The sequence below is a fragment of the Bos javanicus genome, chromosome 4 (assembly GCF_032452875.1).
Source record: "Bos javanicus breed banteng chromosome 4, ARS-OSU_banteng_1.0, whole genome shotgun sequence".
Classification (NCBI taxonomy): domain Eukaryota; kingdom Metazoa; phylum Chordata; class Mammalia; order Artiodactyla; family Bovidae; genus Bos; species Bos javanicus.
The window spans coordinates 53114972-53133535 of record NC_083871.1 but is presented as its reverse complement, the minus strand read 5'-3'; the positions used below and the strand labels follow the sequence as shown (position 1 = coordinate 53133535).

Here is an 18564-nt window from a genome sequence, read left to right as displayed (position 1 = left end):
ATTAAAGTCTAAGTCTTGGCTTTATCTTACAGACTAGTAGGCAACCGGATAGATATTTTATAAAGAAATATTTATTATTCTGGTTAAAAATTATTACTTTTTTCAGTAAAGCAAAATCATTGACATAGCAATAGGGAAATATAAGTATTAGAAACAAACTCACAAATTTTAAAAACACCTAGTAAATAATTTATTATAAAATATTTTCAGCAAGGTAGAACATATCTTGTCTTTTCTTAAGACAATTCTTTCTTGTAGACAAAAGTGAATGCTTGATCTAAGAAATTGTTTTGAAGTGATAAGTGACCAAAAGTGATTCCTGGTGTCGAAAATTCTCTACCCTAGATTTTTCACATCTCCCTACTAAGTTCATAGAGACTGAAATGGACTGAGAATTGGTCTTCCTGTACAAACACTACCTTTCACAGTAGCCAAAATTCCCTAAAGAAAATGAGCTTACAGGTCAAAATATCAAAACATTCAAGAAAAATGATTATTTTAAAAGTTAAGCAACATGTAATGTTAGAAATAACATCAAAAACAAAAATTTTAGAAATAAAAAAAGATTACATGAAACCAAGTTTTAAAAATTGATCTAATACATACTTTAATGAAATAAAGGATGATGTTTGCAATAATTTATAATCTAAAATGGAGCTTCCCTGGTGGCTTTGTGGTAAAGCATCTGCCTCCTAATTCAAGAGATGTGGGTTTGATCCCCGAATTGGGAAGATTCCCTGGAGAAGGAAATGGCAACCCACTCCAGTACTCTTGCCTAGGAAATCCCATGGACAGATAAACCTCGTGGGCCACAGTCCATGGGGTCACAAAAGTGTCAAACACTGCTGAGTGACTAAATAACAACAGTAATAATCAAAAATAAGAACAAATCAATATAAAAATGGCCAAAGTGATCATGAAGAAATAGGAGACATGAAAATATAATACCTGAAAAAAGAAGAAAACCATAAAATGGAAAAATAGCATAATACATAAGCTGAGAAAGAAATAAAGGAATTAGTAAATTATAAAAACCAAATTAATCTCTCAGAAGGATGAAGGACCAAGAAACCAAACATATAAAATAAAATCTAATTAGTATGAAGGACAGAATTATTAGAACTAAAATATAGATAGGTATTAAGAGAGTCAGGGAAAAAAAAAATAAAAATTGGAAGGAAGAAAATACTTTAAGAAAGAATAGATATGCATTCCAGAATTAACACTAAGTCAAAGATGAAACTATTGTCTTTAATCTCATCTTATTTTGTTGTTTCATTTTGACTTAAAAATCAAAGGGCCTATAGAATATCAAAGAAGAAAAACCTACATCCTGTAGGTTTAAACTTAGGAATGTACAATGACAGAAAATGTATGAGCATAATAGTAAGAAGAGATTATGTTCAAAGGAATAAGAATCTTATTAACATAAACATTTTAAATAGCAAAATGAATGAAACAAGAAAGTAAATGAAAAGATCTTAAAGCACAGTTTTATATCCAGCCCAATATCATCTACATCTGAGGTCATGATTAAAAATATGCTGAGAAATATAAAATGCTTAAGAATGCTTACCCACAAATACAAACACTGAAGACAGTTTGGGAAGAAGTAAATATGATATAAATAAATAAAACATGTTATAAATAGAATATTAAACATCTTGGTAAAGTGGCTGCAGTCTAAAAGAAAATAGGAGAATCAAGATAATAAAATAAACTATATAACCACCTGAACTGCCTCTTGAGAAATCTATATGTAGGTCAGGAAGCAATAGTTAGAACTGGACATGGAACAACAGACGGGTTCCAAATAGGGAAAGGAGTACGTCAAGGCTGTATATTGTCACCCTGCTTATTTAACTTATATGCAGAGTACATCATGAGAAACGCTGGGCTAGATGAAGCACAAGCTGGAATCAAGATTGCCGGGAGACATATCAATAACCTCAGATATGCAGCTGACACCACCCTTATGGCAGAAAGCGAAGAAGAACTAAAGAGCTTCTTGATGAAAGTGAAAGAGGAGAGTAAAAAAGTTGGCTTAAAGCTCAACATTCAGAAAAGTAAGATCATGGCATCTAGTCCTATCACTTCATGACAAATAGATGGGGAAACAATGGAAAAAGTGACAGACGTTACTTTTGGGGGCTCCAAAATCACTGCAGATGGTGACTGCAGCCATCAAATTAAAAGACCTTTGCTCCTTGGAAGAAAAGTTAGGACCAATCTAGACAGCATATTAAAAAGCAGAGACATTACCAACAAAGGTCCATCTAGTCAAAGCTATGGTTTTTCCAGTAGTTATATATGGATGTGAGAGTTGGACTATAAAGAGAGCAGAGCACCAAAGAATTGATGCTTTTGAACTATATTGTTTGTAGAACTCTTGAGAGTCCCTTGGACTGGAAGGAGATCCAACCAGTCCATCCTAAAGGAAATCAGTCCTGAATATTCATTGGAAGGACTGACGCTGAAGCTGAAACTCCAATACTTTGGCCACCTGATGCAAAGAACTGACTCATTAGAAAAGACCCTGATGCTGGGAAAGATTGAAGGCAGGAGGAGAAGGGGATAATAGAGAACGAGATGGTTGGATGGCATCATGGACTCAATGCACATGAGTTTGAGTAAACTCAGGGATCTGGCGATGGACAGTGAGGCCTGGCGTTCTGCAGTCCATGATGTCGCAAAGAGTCAGACACGACTGAGCACCTGAACTGAACTGATATAACCATATAACTCCATATTAAATCTAGATAGTATCAGTATGATAGGGTTGGAGTAGTAAGGAAGTGAATGAATGTAAAAGTGGTAAAAAGGAAAAAAGTACTAAAAAAATATTAAAATATGTGTCACACATAATAAAAAAATGAGAAATACAGGTGAAAAATATCAATAGTGATAATAAATGTAAATAGATCAAATTCCTCAGCTAAAAGTTTGATAGTTCAGTTAAAAAGATAGTGTTTAGATCTATGTAGCTTACAAGAGACACAGCTGCATTACAAAAGGACACACAAGATTGAAAATTAAAAGATGGGAAAATATATGCCCAGCAAATTATAAACATAGGAAGCTGATGCAGCTATATTATCAGAAAAAATAGACTAAAATTAGAAAAATTATTAGGGCTAGAGATAGTCACTATCTAAAAATAAAGAATTCAATTCTCCAAAAAGGCACAGCAATTATAAGCAGATGTGTACCTAATAAAATAGAGAAGACTATAACATTTTCAGGAAACATACCATCTGCATTTTGTACAAATATTTCCAGACAGTAGAGACAATAGGGAAACATAGTATCGGAAGCAAATATGAAGCAGAATGTTTAAATTACAAGGAAAAATGAATAAAGCCATTAAAGTAGTGAGAGATTTCAAGATATTTCTTCCTATTTTTGAAAGGTCAAGTAGACAAAAATAATCAGTAATGTTCTAGTTGTGAACAATAAAAGTGAAATCTTGTCCTAGTAGACATGTATATAGTTCTGTATCTAAAAAGTACAGAAAACACATCTTTTCCAAGTACATACAGAACATATATAAATATTGATCACCAAAAACATCACCAAAAACAAAAACAAAAAAAATGAAAAACTTCAAAAATTTCATTGAGTCCTTGATTACCTAATTAGAAAAATTTTAATGATTCAAGAGTAAAGACAAATCACACTGGAATTCAAAAATAAATGAAAGATACAGAAAACACATGTAAGGAAACTTTTGGAATTTGGCAAACTAATATTTTGAAGGAAATTTATACCCTTAAATATGAGAAAAAATAGATAAAATTTTGATATTTGATAGACTGAGTGTATTTCTCAAGAAGTCAGAAAAATCACCAAAAAAACCCAAAGCAAGTAAAACAGATAGTAATATAAGATCATAAATCAGTGAAAAACAAAACAATGCAAAAGACAAAATTTTGTTTTGTTTTTTCAGTTAGCAAACTTGACAGGCCTCTTGTAAGACTAAAGGAATAAAGACTAAACAAATGATATTTTAAATCAAAGAGGGATATAACCATAGTACAACTTAGATTTATGTTTTTTCCTCAAGGATCAGGAACAAACAAGACCAGGATACCTGCTTTCACCACTTCTTTTTAACACAGTATTGGAAGTCCTAGCCACAACAATTAGTCAAGGAAAAGAAAGTCATCCAAACTGAAAAGGCATGAGTAAAAATATCTTTGTTCACAGATGACATGATCTTACATTTAGAAAATCATGAGATTCATACATACACATACACACACACAACAGTATGAAAGCTAATACATGAATTCAGCAAAGTGGCAGAATAAAAAATCAACATGCAAAAATATGTTGCATCTTTATACACTAACAATGAACAATCTGGAAAGGATATTAAGAAATCAATTTCATGTACAATAACATCAAAAAGAATAAAATACTTGGGAATAAATTTAACCAAGGAGGAAAAGACTTAGATACCAAAAACTAAAAAATACATTGCTTAAAGAAATTAAAGAAGACATAAATAAATGGAAAGATATCTCATGTTTTTTGATGAGAAGACTTAGTATCAGTAAGAGGGCAGTACTATCCAGAGCAATCAACAAATGCCTCCAATCCATATTAAAATCCTAACAGTGGTTTTTGCAAAAATATAAAAACCCACACTAAAATTCATATGAAGTCTCATGGGACCCTGAATAGTAAAAATTACCTTGAAAAGAACTAAGTTGGAGGGCTTAAATTTCCATATTTCAAAACAAAATGTTTGTTTATTACAAACATTTTGTTATAAACCAAAAAACATTTTGTTATAAACAAAATGTTTATTACAAAACAATTGTTATCAAGAGTGTGGCACTGACATAAAGACAGACATGTAGAGAGTGGGGTAGAGTCCATAAATTATTACTCAAATATATGGTCAAATGATTTTTGGTAAGGTACCAAGGCTATTCAATAGGGAAAGGACAAATTCTTCAACAAATAATCTTGAAAAAACTAGAGAGCCATATGCAGAAGGAAGTTGGACTCTTAGACCATAAACAAAATTTACTCAAAATGGATCAACAACTTTATATGAGTTAAGGGTATAACTTTCCTAGAAAAGATAAGGGAGAATCTTCATAAAAAATTTGGTTTGGTGATGATTTTATAGGTATAATATCAAAATCACAGGCAACAGCAACAACCAAAACAGATAAACTGGATTTCATAAAATTTAAAACTTTTGTACATTAAAGGACACTATCAAGTCAAATTTATACAGATAGAAAGGAGAATAAAGGCTATTAAAGTCTGGAGATAAGGAAAATAGGGAGTTATTATTTAATTGGTGACACTGTTTTCTGTTTGGAAGAATGAAAAATCTCTGTGAGTGTATAGTGATAATGGTTGCACAACACTGTGAATCTATGTTATGGCACTGAACTGTACACTTTAAAATGTTTAGGATGGCAAATTTTATGCTAAACATATTTTACCATAATAAAAAAGAGAAGAGAGATTACCTATAATAATTTTCTAATAACTGAATGCTTAGGTGAAATACATAAATTTCTAGAAAAACATTATTTAGTAGAACTGACTACAAATAATTAACAGCTTGAATAGTCTTATGATTACTGAAGAAATAAAAAATACTTTAAACATATTACACAAGAAAATATCTGGATTAGACAGTTTTATGGGCAAGACTGCCACATTTTCAGGAAACATGCCATCTCAATTTTGTACAAACATTTCCAGACAATAGAGACAAGACAGAATATGTTCCAATTCATTGAGACTGAAACCATATAAAAACATTATAAGAAAAAATATTACAGACCCATTTTAATCATGACTATAAATCTTAAGCAAAATATTATTATGTATTTAAATTCAAGAGAATATAAACAAGGTAACTTGTCATAATCAAATTGGGTTTCCCATAAATATATTTTATGATGTTAAGAAAGAAAAAGAAACCATATGATCATCTCAGTAGATTTAAAAAACTATCTGATAAAATTCAACCCCATTTATTAAAAAATATTAGTTTGTGAGAAGGCAACAATTTTCAATAATAGAAAAATATTTCTTTGCCTGTTTAAAATCAGTACTTCCCTATGAGAATTAATTGTTCATATATCCATTTACTCTCATCAGGCCAAATATAATAAAGGACATCATAAATGATCTGACCTAAATTCCACACGTGTTTTTTTCTGTTTGGCTTCTTCCCTCTCCATATATTAGATCCAATCTATTACCCAGTTATGATATTTTTTTCTTTTAAGTTATTTTGTTCATTGTTGTTCAGTCACTAAGTTGTGTCTGACTCTTTGCGACCCCATGGACTGCAGCACACCAGGCTTCTCTGTCCTACACTAACTCCTGAAAAGTGAAAGTGAAAGTTGCTCAGTTGTGTCCCAATCTGCAACCCCATGGACTACAGTCCATGGAATTCTTCAGGCCAGAATACTGGAGTGGGTTGCCTTTCCCTTCAAGGGATCTTCCCAACCCAGGGATCAAACCCAGGTCTCCTGCATTGCAGGTGGATTCTTTACCAGATGAGCCACAAGGGAAGCCCAAGAACACTGGAGTGGGTAGCTCCCTTCTTCTGTGGATCCTCCTGACCCAGGAATTGAACCGGGGTCTTCTGCATTCTAGGTGGATTCTTTACCAACCGAGCTTTGAGAGACACTAACTCCTGGAGTTTGCTCAAATTTATTGAGTGGGTGATGCTACCTAATCATCTCATCCTCTGCCACCCCCTGCTCCTTTTGCCTTCAATCTTTCCCATCATTAGGGTCTTTTCCAATGAGTTGGCTCTTCACATCAGGCCTGTCAAAGTATTGGAGATTCAGCATCAGTCCTTCCAACGAATATTCAAATTTGATTTTCTTTAGTACTGACTGATTAAAACATTGGTCAGTTTAAATTTTCTTCCATACTCTCACATCTCAAGATCCTCAAGGCCTTCAGCCTAAATTATGTCCTTCCTTCCAGCATCCCTCCATCCCTCTCAATTAGTTCCCAAATGCTCCTCTCACACAAACATGTTTTGAAATACAACTTTCTTCTGATCTCTCCTAGCTCAAAAACATGAAATCTAAGTCTTTCCGCTCATATAGCTCATATATTACTCTCATACATTAAGCTCAAACGCTCATGTCTAGTTTTCAAAAGCTTCATTCAGTGGTCCCACATTATCTAGTCAATATTATTTACTACTACTAACAAGTTCTGAAAGATTTCTCATCACCACATACAAATATGTAGACCATGTCCAAAAATAGATTTTCCACTCCAGTGGGAGGGAGGAAGAAAGAGGATAGAATGTTGTCAAATGGAACCTATGAATCCACATATGAAGAATTTTTTAAACATAATAAAATACAAGCATTATCATAACATATATATGCAAAGTCATAGACAGTTGTGTTTTTATTATATGCCCGATATTCAGCTAAGCATGTCTCATAGTAATAACAAATAGCAGAATTTCAAGTAATCTTTATAACAACTTTATGAGTGAAGTTTCATAGTTCCCATGTTAAATATAAATAATTAAAAGTCTGAAAAAATAAGTAATTATCTCAAGATCATACACTTGTAATAAATAGAAGACTTAGGGTTAAAATTTAGGTCTAACACAGAAGCTAGATTCTTTACTACCTATCTTATCGTGGAAGGGATCCTGCCTTAACATTTTTAATTGTAAAAAGTATTTTGAAAACTCAAAATGTTGGAAGCCATTGGAGAATATTTATCTCAGTGTTATTCTTTGCCACTGCTATTTTCTGCACCTCAAATGTCCTCATACCTTCTTTAAATATCAAAATACAATCTACAGGCTCAACTTAAGATTCAAACCATCTCCAACACTCTCCCTAATGGCATCCTGGTTTAATATTTTTCTTCACCAAAACACTATAGTACTGGAAAACCGACCACAAATTTAATAATTTAATTTGTTTTTATTGTTGCACCCCTCTTCATTTATAATCACTCATCAAGGGAGAGGGTACCATAGTATATACTCATCATGTTTCTGAAAATTGATTATCTAAAACCGATAATTTTCTGGAGATATATCTGTGCTCATTTGTATGTGTATAGATACATATATATACACACATACACAATATGCATATATATTACATATGTGTGTGCATGTCGTGTGTATGATGTATCTGTCTCCCAGATAATCTCATTATAAATACGGAAAAAGAAATAAAATCATCTATATACTTACATATTATATTTCCAGATAATTTTTCAGAATAAATACAAAAAGAAAAAAACTTATAAATCCATACCTAGATGTGCATATGTGATATCTATATTTCTATATCTATACCAGATATTTAGTGGGAGTCTCATGGGAAAATGAGGGGAAATTTTAAGTTGTTTGGATTCCCTATTTTGCTTTTCTCTGAAGACATTTATTGTGAATGCAAAATGGCAAAACTGAACATTAAACTATTCGATAGAATAACTGGCGGCATAGAAAGAAGATAAACTTCAGGAATAAAGAGTGAGCACTGTAGGACTGCATATATCACACAATGTAAGCACACACAAAAACTGGCACTTAAAAGATTATTTTATTTCCTTTTGTGTGTTTATTCATTTAAACATGGTAAACTAGATTTTTCCAGTTTTAGGACACTCACAATTGATCTTTCTCTGACTTTATTTTCTTTGTTGAAGCAGGGCTATGAGGTTTGAATGATAAACATTGAAAAGAGAAGTCCCACTGAGTTATTATTTTTTTGTTCTATTATAAGTGAATAAAAATAATCTGTTGGGCGGGAGTGGGAGATTCCTTTCCTTGACCAGCTGGCTCAAAACACAAATAGAAAAGATAAAATACAAAACAGAGAATAGTAACATAGAAACTGCTTTTGCATCATATATTTCTTATGTATAAGAAATCTATTTTTTGTATATATACATAATCTACTTAGTACTAAATTAATGAGAATAGTAATTTAACGTAAACACTACAACAAATAATTAATGGAACCCTCACTTTTTGAAAACAAGTTCAAATAAAAGAGCATTTTAAACAATTTTTAACTAGACTACAAAAATATTTTTACTATAGCCAGAGCATTAAAAAACTATCTTGTAAGAAAACAAGCTTGTCAATACAGCAGATTATAAATTACACTTTCAAAGCTCAACTTCTACATACCTTATTTTATTGACTATTAGTTTATAAACTTTAAATTCAGTATTTAAGGTGGTTTCATCTCCAAACATTGAAAGAATTCCAAAATGCACTTGCTCACCAGTTTTAACTTTGAAGTGTCTATAACCTTCACAATAGCAATGTTTTTCTCTTTCTCCTTCATCATTTTCTTTTCCTTACACTTGCAAACAATAACTGGGAGAGCTGTGCAGAAACTTCTAAGGTGAACTTTGGTTCTTCCTTGGACTTTAAGTCTAATCTGGTCTAGACTGTGATTGACAAAAGCTTGCTTGCTGGTGTTACGCAGTCCTTTCAAGTTCCAACCAAGCACAGGGGGTTGTTAATATTTACTCAATCTCTGTCTCTGAAATAGTCTTGAACTATAATAGTTTACTGAGCTTTCCAAGTGCCACCAGCATTTACAAAGCTATGATTGAAAAATACCCATCTATGATAAAATAAATAAGTTACTATGCACAACCATCTTTGAAAGGAAGAGGTAAAATGAAGACCAAAGGGTAGAAGTTATAGAGAGACAGGTTTAAACTCAGAAGCTAACAATTCTTTGGCTGGAATGTGGCAGAGGGTCAGATCAGGCTAAGGTCCCTTCAGATCCTAAGATTTTTACAGTTCTATGAAATGACTTCCTTCTGAAGCTGCTAGTGCCGCAGAGTGGGTAAGATTATTGCATCTGGTATCATACAGGATTGGATTCAAACCCCTACCCTGACATTCACTAACTGTATGAGCTTGAGTGAGTTACTGAACTTCTCTAAGCCTCTTTTCTTATTAGTAAAATGCTAATAGGTAATAGTTTCTATCTCACATGATTGTTGTAGTAATCAAATTTTCATGAAAAGTGTTTTACACAATTCTTGTCCCACAGCAAGTACCCAAGACATAGTAGCTATCACTACTGTTATCCTTATTGCTGCTTATGGCCATTTAAAAAATTTCTAAATGGTAATGCATAATGGAAACAACTTTTAAAAATATTATGTGTGAATTTTAAAATATTTATTTCGTGTGTATTTGCTGAGCACCTATCATTTGTTAGGCATTGTACTGGGTGCTGAGAATAAACTGATGAACAGGTCACTCACTCAGCTTTAGGGACACAGCAATGAAAAGGCAGACAAAATCACCAACTTCAAGGAGTTCACATTCTAGGGGTGGGAACAGACAATAAATGGGTAAATAATACAATAAACCAAATACTTTTTGCAACTCTAATCCTAACCATCAGAGAGAATTAAATAAGATACAGATGTAGGATGTGTGGGATGGGGTCTTTCTGCTAGGGTTATTGCGGAAGGCCTCTCTGACAAGTTGATATTGACTAAAGATCTGAAGCGTAAAAAGACAGTCATGCAAAGATCTGGGACAAAACTATTCCAAGCCTAAAAAAGGAAGTTCAGTAGTCTTAAAATGATAACATGCATGTCACATTCAGTGAGCAGGAAGAAGGCTATCAAGACCAGAGCCTAAAGTTAAAGGGAAGTGCTGACTATGAAGTGTCTTGGTTATACTCTGAGGATTTCAGGAAGTTAGCAGAATGTTAGGCAAGGAGAAATAGGATCTGATTTTTGCTGTGTGAAGATCATTCTGGCTGCTGTGTGATCCACAGCTGTACAGGGGACAGAAGTAGCAGAGAAATTAGGCTGGAGTCAGTTTCTGACATTCAAGTAAGAGACGATGATGGCCTGGAAAAGGGTTTCAGTAGAGCAGCTGCTAAGTTGTGGAAATCAGGAAATCTTGGATCCTGATTAGAACAGCATACTGATAAATGTGGGGATGTTGGAGTAAGAGAATGAAGAAGAATGACTTTTTTGAGGGAGGGTAGTTCTAGATAGGTAGGGAGGGGAACAAAAACTTCTTTTCAGTAATATTAAGTCTGAGATCTCTGTTGGAAAAACGAAAGATGTTAGAGTAGTAGTAAGACGTGAATCTAGCATTAGGGGAGAGAGCTAGGCCAGAGAAATGTTGAGATTACTGACGGAACATACAGGTACATGAGAAAAGAAAATTAAATTCTGAGCCTAAGAGCACTTTAGCATCTAGAAGTCTATTAGAAGAGAAAGAACCAGCAAGGTGGATGAAAAGGCAAAAAATACGGTGCCACAGAATCCCAATTAATACTTCAAGAAGGAGAGAGTGGTCGACCATGGCAAAGGCCACAAAGAAATCAAGTGTGGTGAGGGTGGAGAATTTACTATTGGCTTCAGTATTGGTTGGTTTTAAGAGCTCTTTTGGAATCATAAGGGACATAGCTGTACTGGACAGTAGAGAAGGGGAGGTGAGGAAATGGAACCAGGGTGAAAATGGAAGCAGAGACATTTGGGAGGGAGGTAGCAGAGTCATGAAATGGTATGGTAGCCAGAGAGGAACTGTATCCAAAGGCAATCCTTTGATTTGGTTTATTTTTGAGGAATCTTAATAAAGGCAAGTGTAATGCTGATATTTGTAATCCAATACATCGTAATAGACTAATGATATAGGAGGAGCTGCTATTCAAAGAGGGAAGTATTTGCGAAGGTAAGAATTAGTGGGATCTTAGGACACAAGTAGTTGGACTAGTTTTAGATTATGAGCTGGGCCAATTAGATTCAAATAGAAGTGATGGCAGAGAAAATCAAAACAGATACTGGTGGTTTTGTAGAATTTGTGATACAAAGCTAACAAGGGAGTCCTGATCTGATTGCATATATTTTCTCTCTGAAATATGTTGTGATAGAGAAATCAGCTAGAACATGGAGAATGGTGGAGATTTGAGAAGAGAAAGTAGATTAATGTTGTCTCATTTAATAAGAATTTTAACCAAGGAATAGCTGTAGTATTGTCTGGTAGTAATGAAAGCCCCTGTGAAATTTTGGTGATGTATTGGAGGTGAGTACTATGCGCAATGTAGTGAAATTTTATCCATTCAGCTGCTCAGGAAAGATGTGGAATAAGATGAAAAATAAGTTTAGTCAGGGTTGGGCTTTTGTCAGGAAAAGAAAATGAAGAAAAATGGGGATATGTTAAGAGTGTTTGCAAAAGAAATGGTTATAGTGCTTAACCAAGAATAGGTTAAGGAAGAAATTTTCAAAATGTCATGAGTGGGAAATAATAGCTATTGAAAAGAGTGATAGAGTCAATTAACTTGGAGTCTCCACAAGCTTGAGCAATTGTTGAAGTAAGAAATTAGACTAGGTGCACTGAAAAAAAAAAAGGAACATAATGGTTAAAAAATATGAAAGAAAAATGCTATAGAATAGAAATATACATAATGAGATCTGGGACATCATCATGTGAAGGATGGCTGGATAGTGAGGAGAGAAATACCATTGACCCCAAGAAGACTGAGAAACTGAGAGGTTTGTTGTTGATGAAAGCACAGCTGATTTGGCTGAATGTTTCTTGCACTTTGGGTCTTTTCAGTCCAATTTACACAATTGTTGTAGTAAGAACTAATTGGCAAGTAGCTAGATCTCTTGTTTAAATAGAAATTAAGAGGTAACTTCTCCTTAACTATTCTGAGTCTAGTCACTAATCGCACACTATTCATTTCTGTGTCAGAAATACTTGCACTAAGTTGAACTATGAAAACCCTGAACTATTCCCTTCAATCTGGGGGAATCTGAAGGACCCCACAAGTGGCCCAAGCTAGCCCAGAGCAGCTTCCAAGCTTTCCACCAACAGAAATTAGAATATGAGTTAACTCATGTTAACTCATTTTAGTTACTCTTACTCTATGCGGTGGTCCTGGGATAAATCTTGGCTAAGTGACACTCAAGATTTTCTGTTTAAGTCACAGAAAAGAACTCCAAAGTGACTAATAGCACAGTCAATAGAGAGCCCCAGTTGCTGTTTAGTCACTAAGACTAAACCACGGGGTTTCGAGACCCCGTGGACTGCAGCCCACCAGGTTCCTCTGTCCTTGGAATTTCTCATGCAAGAATACTGGAGGGAGTTGCCATTTCCTTCTCTAGGGGATCTGACTGATCCAGGGATTGAACCCCAGTCTCCTGCCTTGCAAGCGGATTCTTTACCATCTGAGCTACCAGGGAATCCTTGATTGGCCCTTGGACTTTGCAGTCTCTATGACAACTAGAGATTATATGTAAAATAATTGGCAATGTGCCTGTGGTATAGTAGGTGAGACATTAAGAATAATTATTTTAAAATAATAATAATTATTATTGAATTGTGCTAACAATTCCTATACTCCTAGTTTTCAGTATTAATCTAGATAATCTATTTTGGCTGCTGCTGCTGCTGCTAAGTCACTCTAGGGTGGGCCCAAGACCCAGAAAAATTGTCTGAGAGATAGAACTGTGACAAAAATTGCTCCAAAAAGAATTATCTCAGAGATTTAACTAGAACTAAAGAAAAAAGGAGCTCTCCTCTTAAGTTTTTAAGTCTGACTGAATGTATCTATCAGTGTACATTTGGTTATGACAATCATAAAATCCTGATACAATTAGCTTACAAAATAAAGGAAAAAAATCTTACATGATGTGTGCAATCCATAGGTAAAGAATTCTCCAGGGGCATATAAGCAGGATTTATTTGCATTCCTCTTGGATTTTCCTCTCTGTACCTTTTGTTTTTCCTCAGTTTATTTATCTTCTGGGCAATCAAATGACCACATAAGTCGCATTGTCTTACAACATCATAGAGAGACAAAACCTTCTCTTTGGTGGGTCTCCTTTAAAGACTGAGTAAATTCCTAGAAGACTCCAGTAACCTGCTAAACCTCCAGAACTGCAACACAAGCTCGTTCTTAAAACAATCTCTGGCTAAGGAAACGGGGCCACCAGGGTTGGCTTAAATGAATCAGAAACTTCCTCTTCCTTGTCAAAGAGTGGATGTCTAAAAAAAACTGCTGGGTGAGCAAGGACAAGCTGTGTGCATGGCTAGGAATAAGCTGTGAGACTGTCTGTTCAATAGCTGAGAATAAAGCCAGCAGAGAACAAAGGCAAACTTATGGAGGGATGTTCACATGCAATATTACTTAGGAATTTATGGATGAGATGAGCCAACAAATTCCTTTCATACTTACACCCCATTATAAGCTAGGCTCTATCATCTAAAACCAAAAGTTCACTGGCTAAAATGCTTACTCAAAGCATTCCTCTGAATCTAACAGGTCTTTATTTTTACCCACATGAACTATAAAAATCCTTCAGCATTTCCTATCTCTGTTCTACCAGCTATTCTTATACATTCTCTTTTTTCTCACTTCTTGCCTTTTCTTATGCTGTCCTCTTCTTGCTACTTTGCTGCCTTCATGTCTACCTCTTAAAATCTTAACTTTCCTTCATAACTGTATTTCAAATGTCATCTTTTCCTAAAGTATTTCAGAAATGTCTCAATTTAGCAAGGTTTCTGCTTTACTCAAACTCCAGGGAGACTCTCTGACTAGCATTAAATATACATATATATATGTGTGTGTGTGTGTGTGTGTGTGTGTGTATCTACTAAGATTTACTATAAAAACAGTATTGGCAATAAATATTTTTAATTATTCTCATAACACAGAAGAAAGTAAACAAAAGTTAAGTGACTTATACAATATCTAGATGACAACTTGGGTTAATATTGAGATCCATATCCTTTCCCTCACTGTCTCTCGGATGTGCCTCACCTCACTGACTCACCATCATGTGGTCTCTTAAATAGTGTCTCACTTGACTTTTAGTTTCCTATGGCACATGTATGATTCTTTGCATACAACAAGTATCGAATAATTTTTTGGTTAATTGAACTGCTTGGTTTTATATCTTGTTTCTTGATTTATCAATAATTGTTGGTTGGCCAACAGAAGATACTTCTTTATATGAATACACATGGGCCAGTAGTGTCTACCTTTTTAGAAGTACATTCTGTACGCTGTGCTGTGCTGTGCTAAGTCACCTCAGTCATGTCCAACTCTTTGCAACGTTATGGACTATAGCCCACCAGGCTCCTTCTGCCTATGGAATTCTCCAGGCCAGAGTACTGGAGTGGGTTCTTGTGCCCTCCCCCAGGGGGTCTTTCCAACCCAGGGATCAAACACATGTCTCCTGAATTAGTAGGTGGATTCTTTACCACTATGCCACCTGGGAAACCCACATTCTGTTTACAAAAAACAAATTCCCAATCATCATTGTCACCAGTTTGCACTGAATAAGCAATCTATGCAACCACTACAAAACAAGTAAGCTAATTTGATAAAGAGAATGTTTCAGCATACAATTTCAATGAAATAAATACCACATACAAGGGAGAGAAGATTGAAAGAAATTAGTATGAAGGGAGGAGGGAGGAGGGTTTAGGATGGGGAACACATGTATACCTGTGGCGGATTCATTTTGATATTTGGCAAAACTAATACAATTATGTAAAGTTTAAAAATAAAATAAAATTTAAAAAAATAAATAAAATGACAAAACAGAAATGTGAAAAAAAGAAAAAAAAAGAAATTAGTATCATTTCCTCAAACCCAAAAGTTGAATAATGATTAAGAAAATAGTAACCTTATGCTGTGGGATTAGACAGAGAAAATTAGTATAAATAACATATTTATGTAGAGAATTAGTCAAATTTGTTGTAAATATACTTCTTGAAATCTGAAAACAGACGAGGTAAAAAGAATTGTCACATCATTCAAACAACAAACAAAAAACTCACAAAAAAATAAACTTTCAATTAAAAAGCTAGATTTTTAACCTCATGTGATCTTTGTCTGATAATACTGGTGTTAGTGACTTGTTATAAAGTGGAAGTCCTTTGTACCAGAGAAAAGGAGGAAAGATATAATTCTCCTTTTTTGTAGTCTATTTGGGAATTAATAAATAGAAAAGAGATGCTTTCTCCAAACTTTTCTTAAAGTTTTAGGTTTAAAATGTCCGTTATTAACATTAACACAACTCAGCCCACTGATTTACTGATGAACAGTATCTACACTACACGATAGTCAGAATTCACTTTCTTTAGATGAAATGTTTAAAGTAACAATCAAAATCTTTCATAATTTTTCTCATTTTCTAAAAGCTCTAAAACCATAAACAAACCAACAACAGCCCCTTCAAAATGTGTAGAAAGGGCTTGTACACGCTTTACAGATTCTAGAGATTAATAAATGAACAATGAGAAGGCAATAGCAATCAAAGAGATATTATCTTATCTCTTCCCTGCTTATTATTCCAGGAATTTGTGATTTCAACACAGAAGTCTGTCTAAATGCCTTAGAGTAGTGTGAGGCCTCTTCTGTCTTTCTTCACTTCATCTTTAACCTTTGATTTTTGGCTCAAAAGTAAAGTTATATTGTGTTATAATTTTTTCCTTTTTCTATAAGGTATAGAGCCTCTGAATCTGGTAGCTGTTAGTAATGCTAAAATAGTTAAAATTTAGCCATGAACTCATGAGAGTATTATGATATGTTGTGCTTCAAATGGGAAATCTGAAGATTTCACAGAAAATGCTATAGCAGATAAGATATGTAATTAGATGGATGTTTATAGAGATTAGGTAGATAAGTAGGTACGTAGATAGATAGAATAGTATAAGCCCTATAAAATTATGCATTTTTTCCTGCACCAATAAATAGTTTTTAAATGTTTATCTATTCTGTACCAGCTTCAAAAGGGCAGAAGAAAACACCATTTACTAGTCAAATGAAATTTCTTTTTTTGTCATCAGGTGCTATTATTGATTTTAATCTCACTGACCTCCTCAGGTCTGGAAACACTTACTGTTCTTTGCATTAGCAGAGGAGAATCTGTTCCTTCCTCTTTAAAACTTGGGTCCACACCGATTATATCCTCAATAATGTCCTCCATCTAGCAAAATATAATGCATTTAGAATATTGTGCATAATGATAAAAGTTGCTCTTCAGTCTGAATTCAGAGAGAAAGATTTTAGCAATCTTTAAAAGTAAATTTTAGAATATTTCAATTAAGGTTATATGTGTATCAAAATGCAGAATATTTTAGAATTTGAAGTAATCCTAACACTGTGATCTGTGTTGCTTTTCCTTACATTCGCTTCTGCCTACCGGCTGGTGATGGCTAAACAAATCACCCTTGGTTACTCCAGTATCTGCATAAACAGAGTAGTTATCATGAATACCTTGAGCCAGAGCTTATATACTTCATTTGCAGACAGATGACTGCCTACAAATTTTATTTTTCTTTTAAAATATTTTGATAGCATCTTATAGGTGGATATTCAAACTTCATCCAATTAGTCCACATGAATAGAAACTACATGGAAATGTATTATCCAACTTTCTTCAATGATCACTAATAATAATAACTATAATACTATCAACAACAATACTAATTGTAGACACCATAAATAGTAACTAACACATATGATGCAGCAGGAGCTGTTCTAAATGCTTTGCACACATCAGCTCATTTATCTTCACAATGACAACATCATTGTCTTCACTGTATACATGAGGAAAGAAATTCAGTAACCTGTTTCAGATTATATAGCTAAAGAGTGACAAAGGCAGAATTGAAATCTAGAAATCTGATTCTACAGTCCTAACTTAAATCAGTTTTTCACTTCCTTTCTCAATTCCTTTCTAAAACAACCTTCCTTTTCTTCTGTACTTCAGCTGGAGGGAATATTAAAGCTTATATTTTTAAAAATACCATCACTTTCTCTCTCACTGTCTCTATCCCCCTACAGCTCTAGTTCTCCTCTTGGCCATTATATTTATTATCTTTAGTGAAATTTTAAAATATAATGTAGGTGCAGAGATAGTAAGAATGTGGAATTTATGTAACTGTAATACTCTAAATTTCCCATGACATGTGCAGAAACAACTAGGAATAAACAACTCTGGGAGATATAAAAAATATTTTATGATTTTGTTAATGTTATCCTCTAAGCAAGATTTCTGAGGACCTTAGAGAATCAAATGTTTACAAACATCTACTAAGATACTCCCAAAGGTGATATGCCAAAAAATTGGACTATTATTTATATATTTATTTAATAAATATTTATTAAACAATATTTATTTCAAGACCTTGGTTTAGTACATGCTATAAAAGCAAAGAGCACAAAGTATCTGCCTTCATAGAGCTCAAACTACTGAAGAAACAGACAAGAAACAGCTTAATAACAAACAGTGGTATGAAGATATTAAAGCAGGTTAGGAATAGAGCTTGATAAGAGTGAATGTTATTATATGAATGAGCCAAGGATTTACTGATATTTGAACAAAGACAAGAATAACATGAGGAAATGGTTGTGCTTTGAAAGAAAGCATAAAAGAAGACCTAAAGGTAGAAACAAGCTCATGTCTTTGAGGAAGAGTGAGGGGCCAAGGGGAATAGAAAAGAGTGAGCAAGAGGAAGAAAGAGTTGAGATAAAGATGAAACGTAGGTAAGGAATTTACATTGTAGAATCCTATGGA

At 33.9% G+C, this 18564-nt stretch overlaps 1 protein-coding gene across 9 annotated transcripts in view; it reads right to left on the bottom strand.

The window, feature by feature from the left end:
- TFEC (transcription factor EC) overlaps window positions 1-18564 on the bottom strand; it is a 219549-nt gene that overhangs the window by 28410 nt on the left and 172575 nt on the right. For 7 of the 9 annotated variants that reach the window (XM_061414050.1, XM_061414056.1, XM_061414054.1 and 4 more), the window contains one exon: window positions 16885-16971. The exons of 1 other annotated variant lie outside the window; for it this stretch is intronic. In XM_061414050.1, coding sequence (XP_061270034.1) covers window positions 16885-16971 — 87 coding nt within the window. Of the gene's footprint in view, window positions 1-9266; window positions 12084-16884; window positions 16972-18564 lie in introns of those variants that run through there. One more of the 9 variants, XM_061414058.1, reaches the window with a different exon arrangement.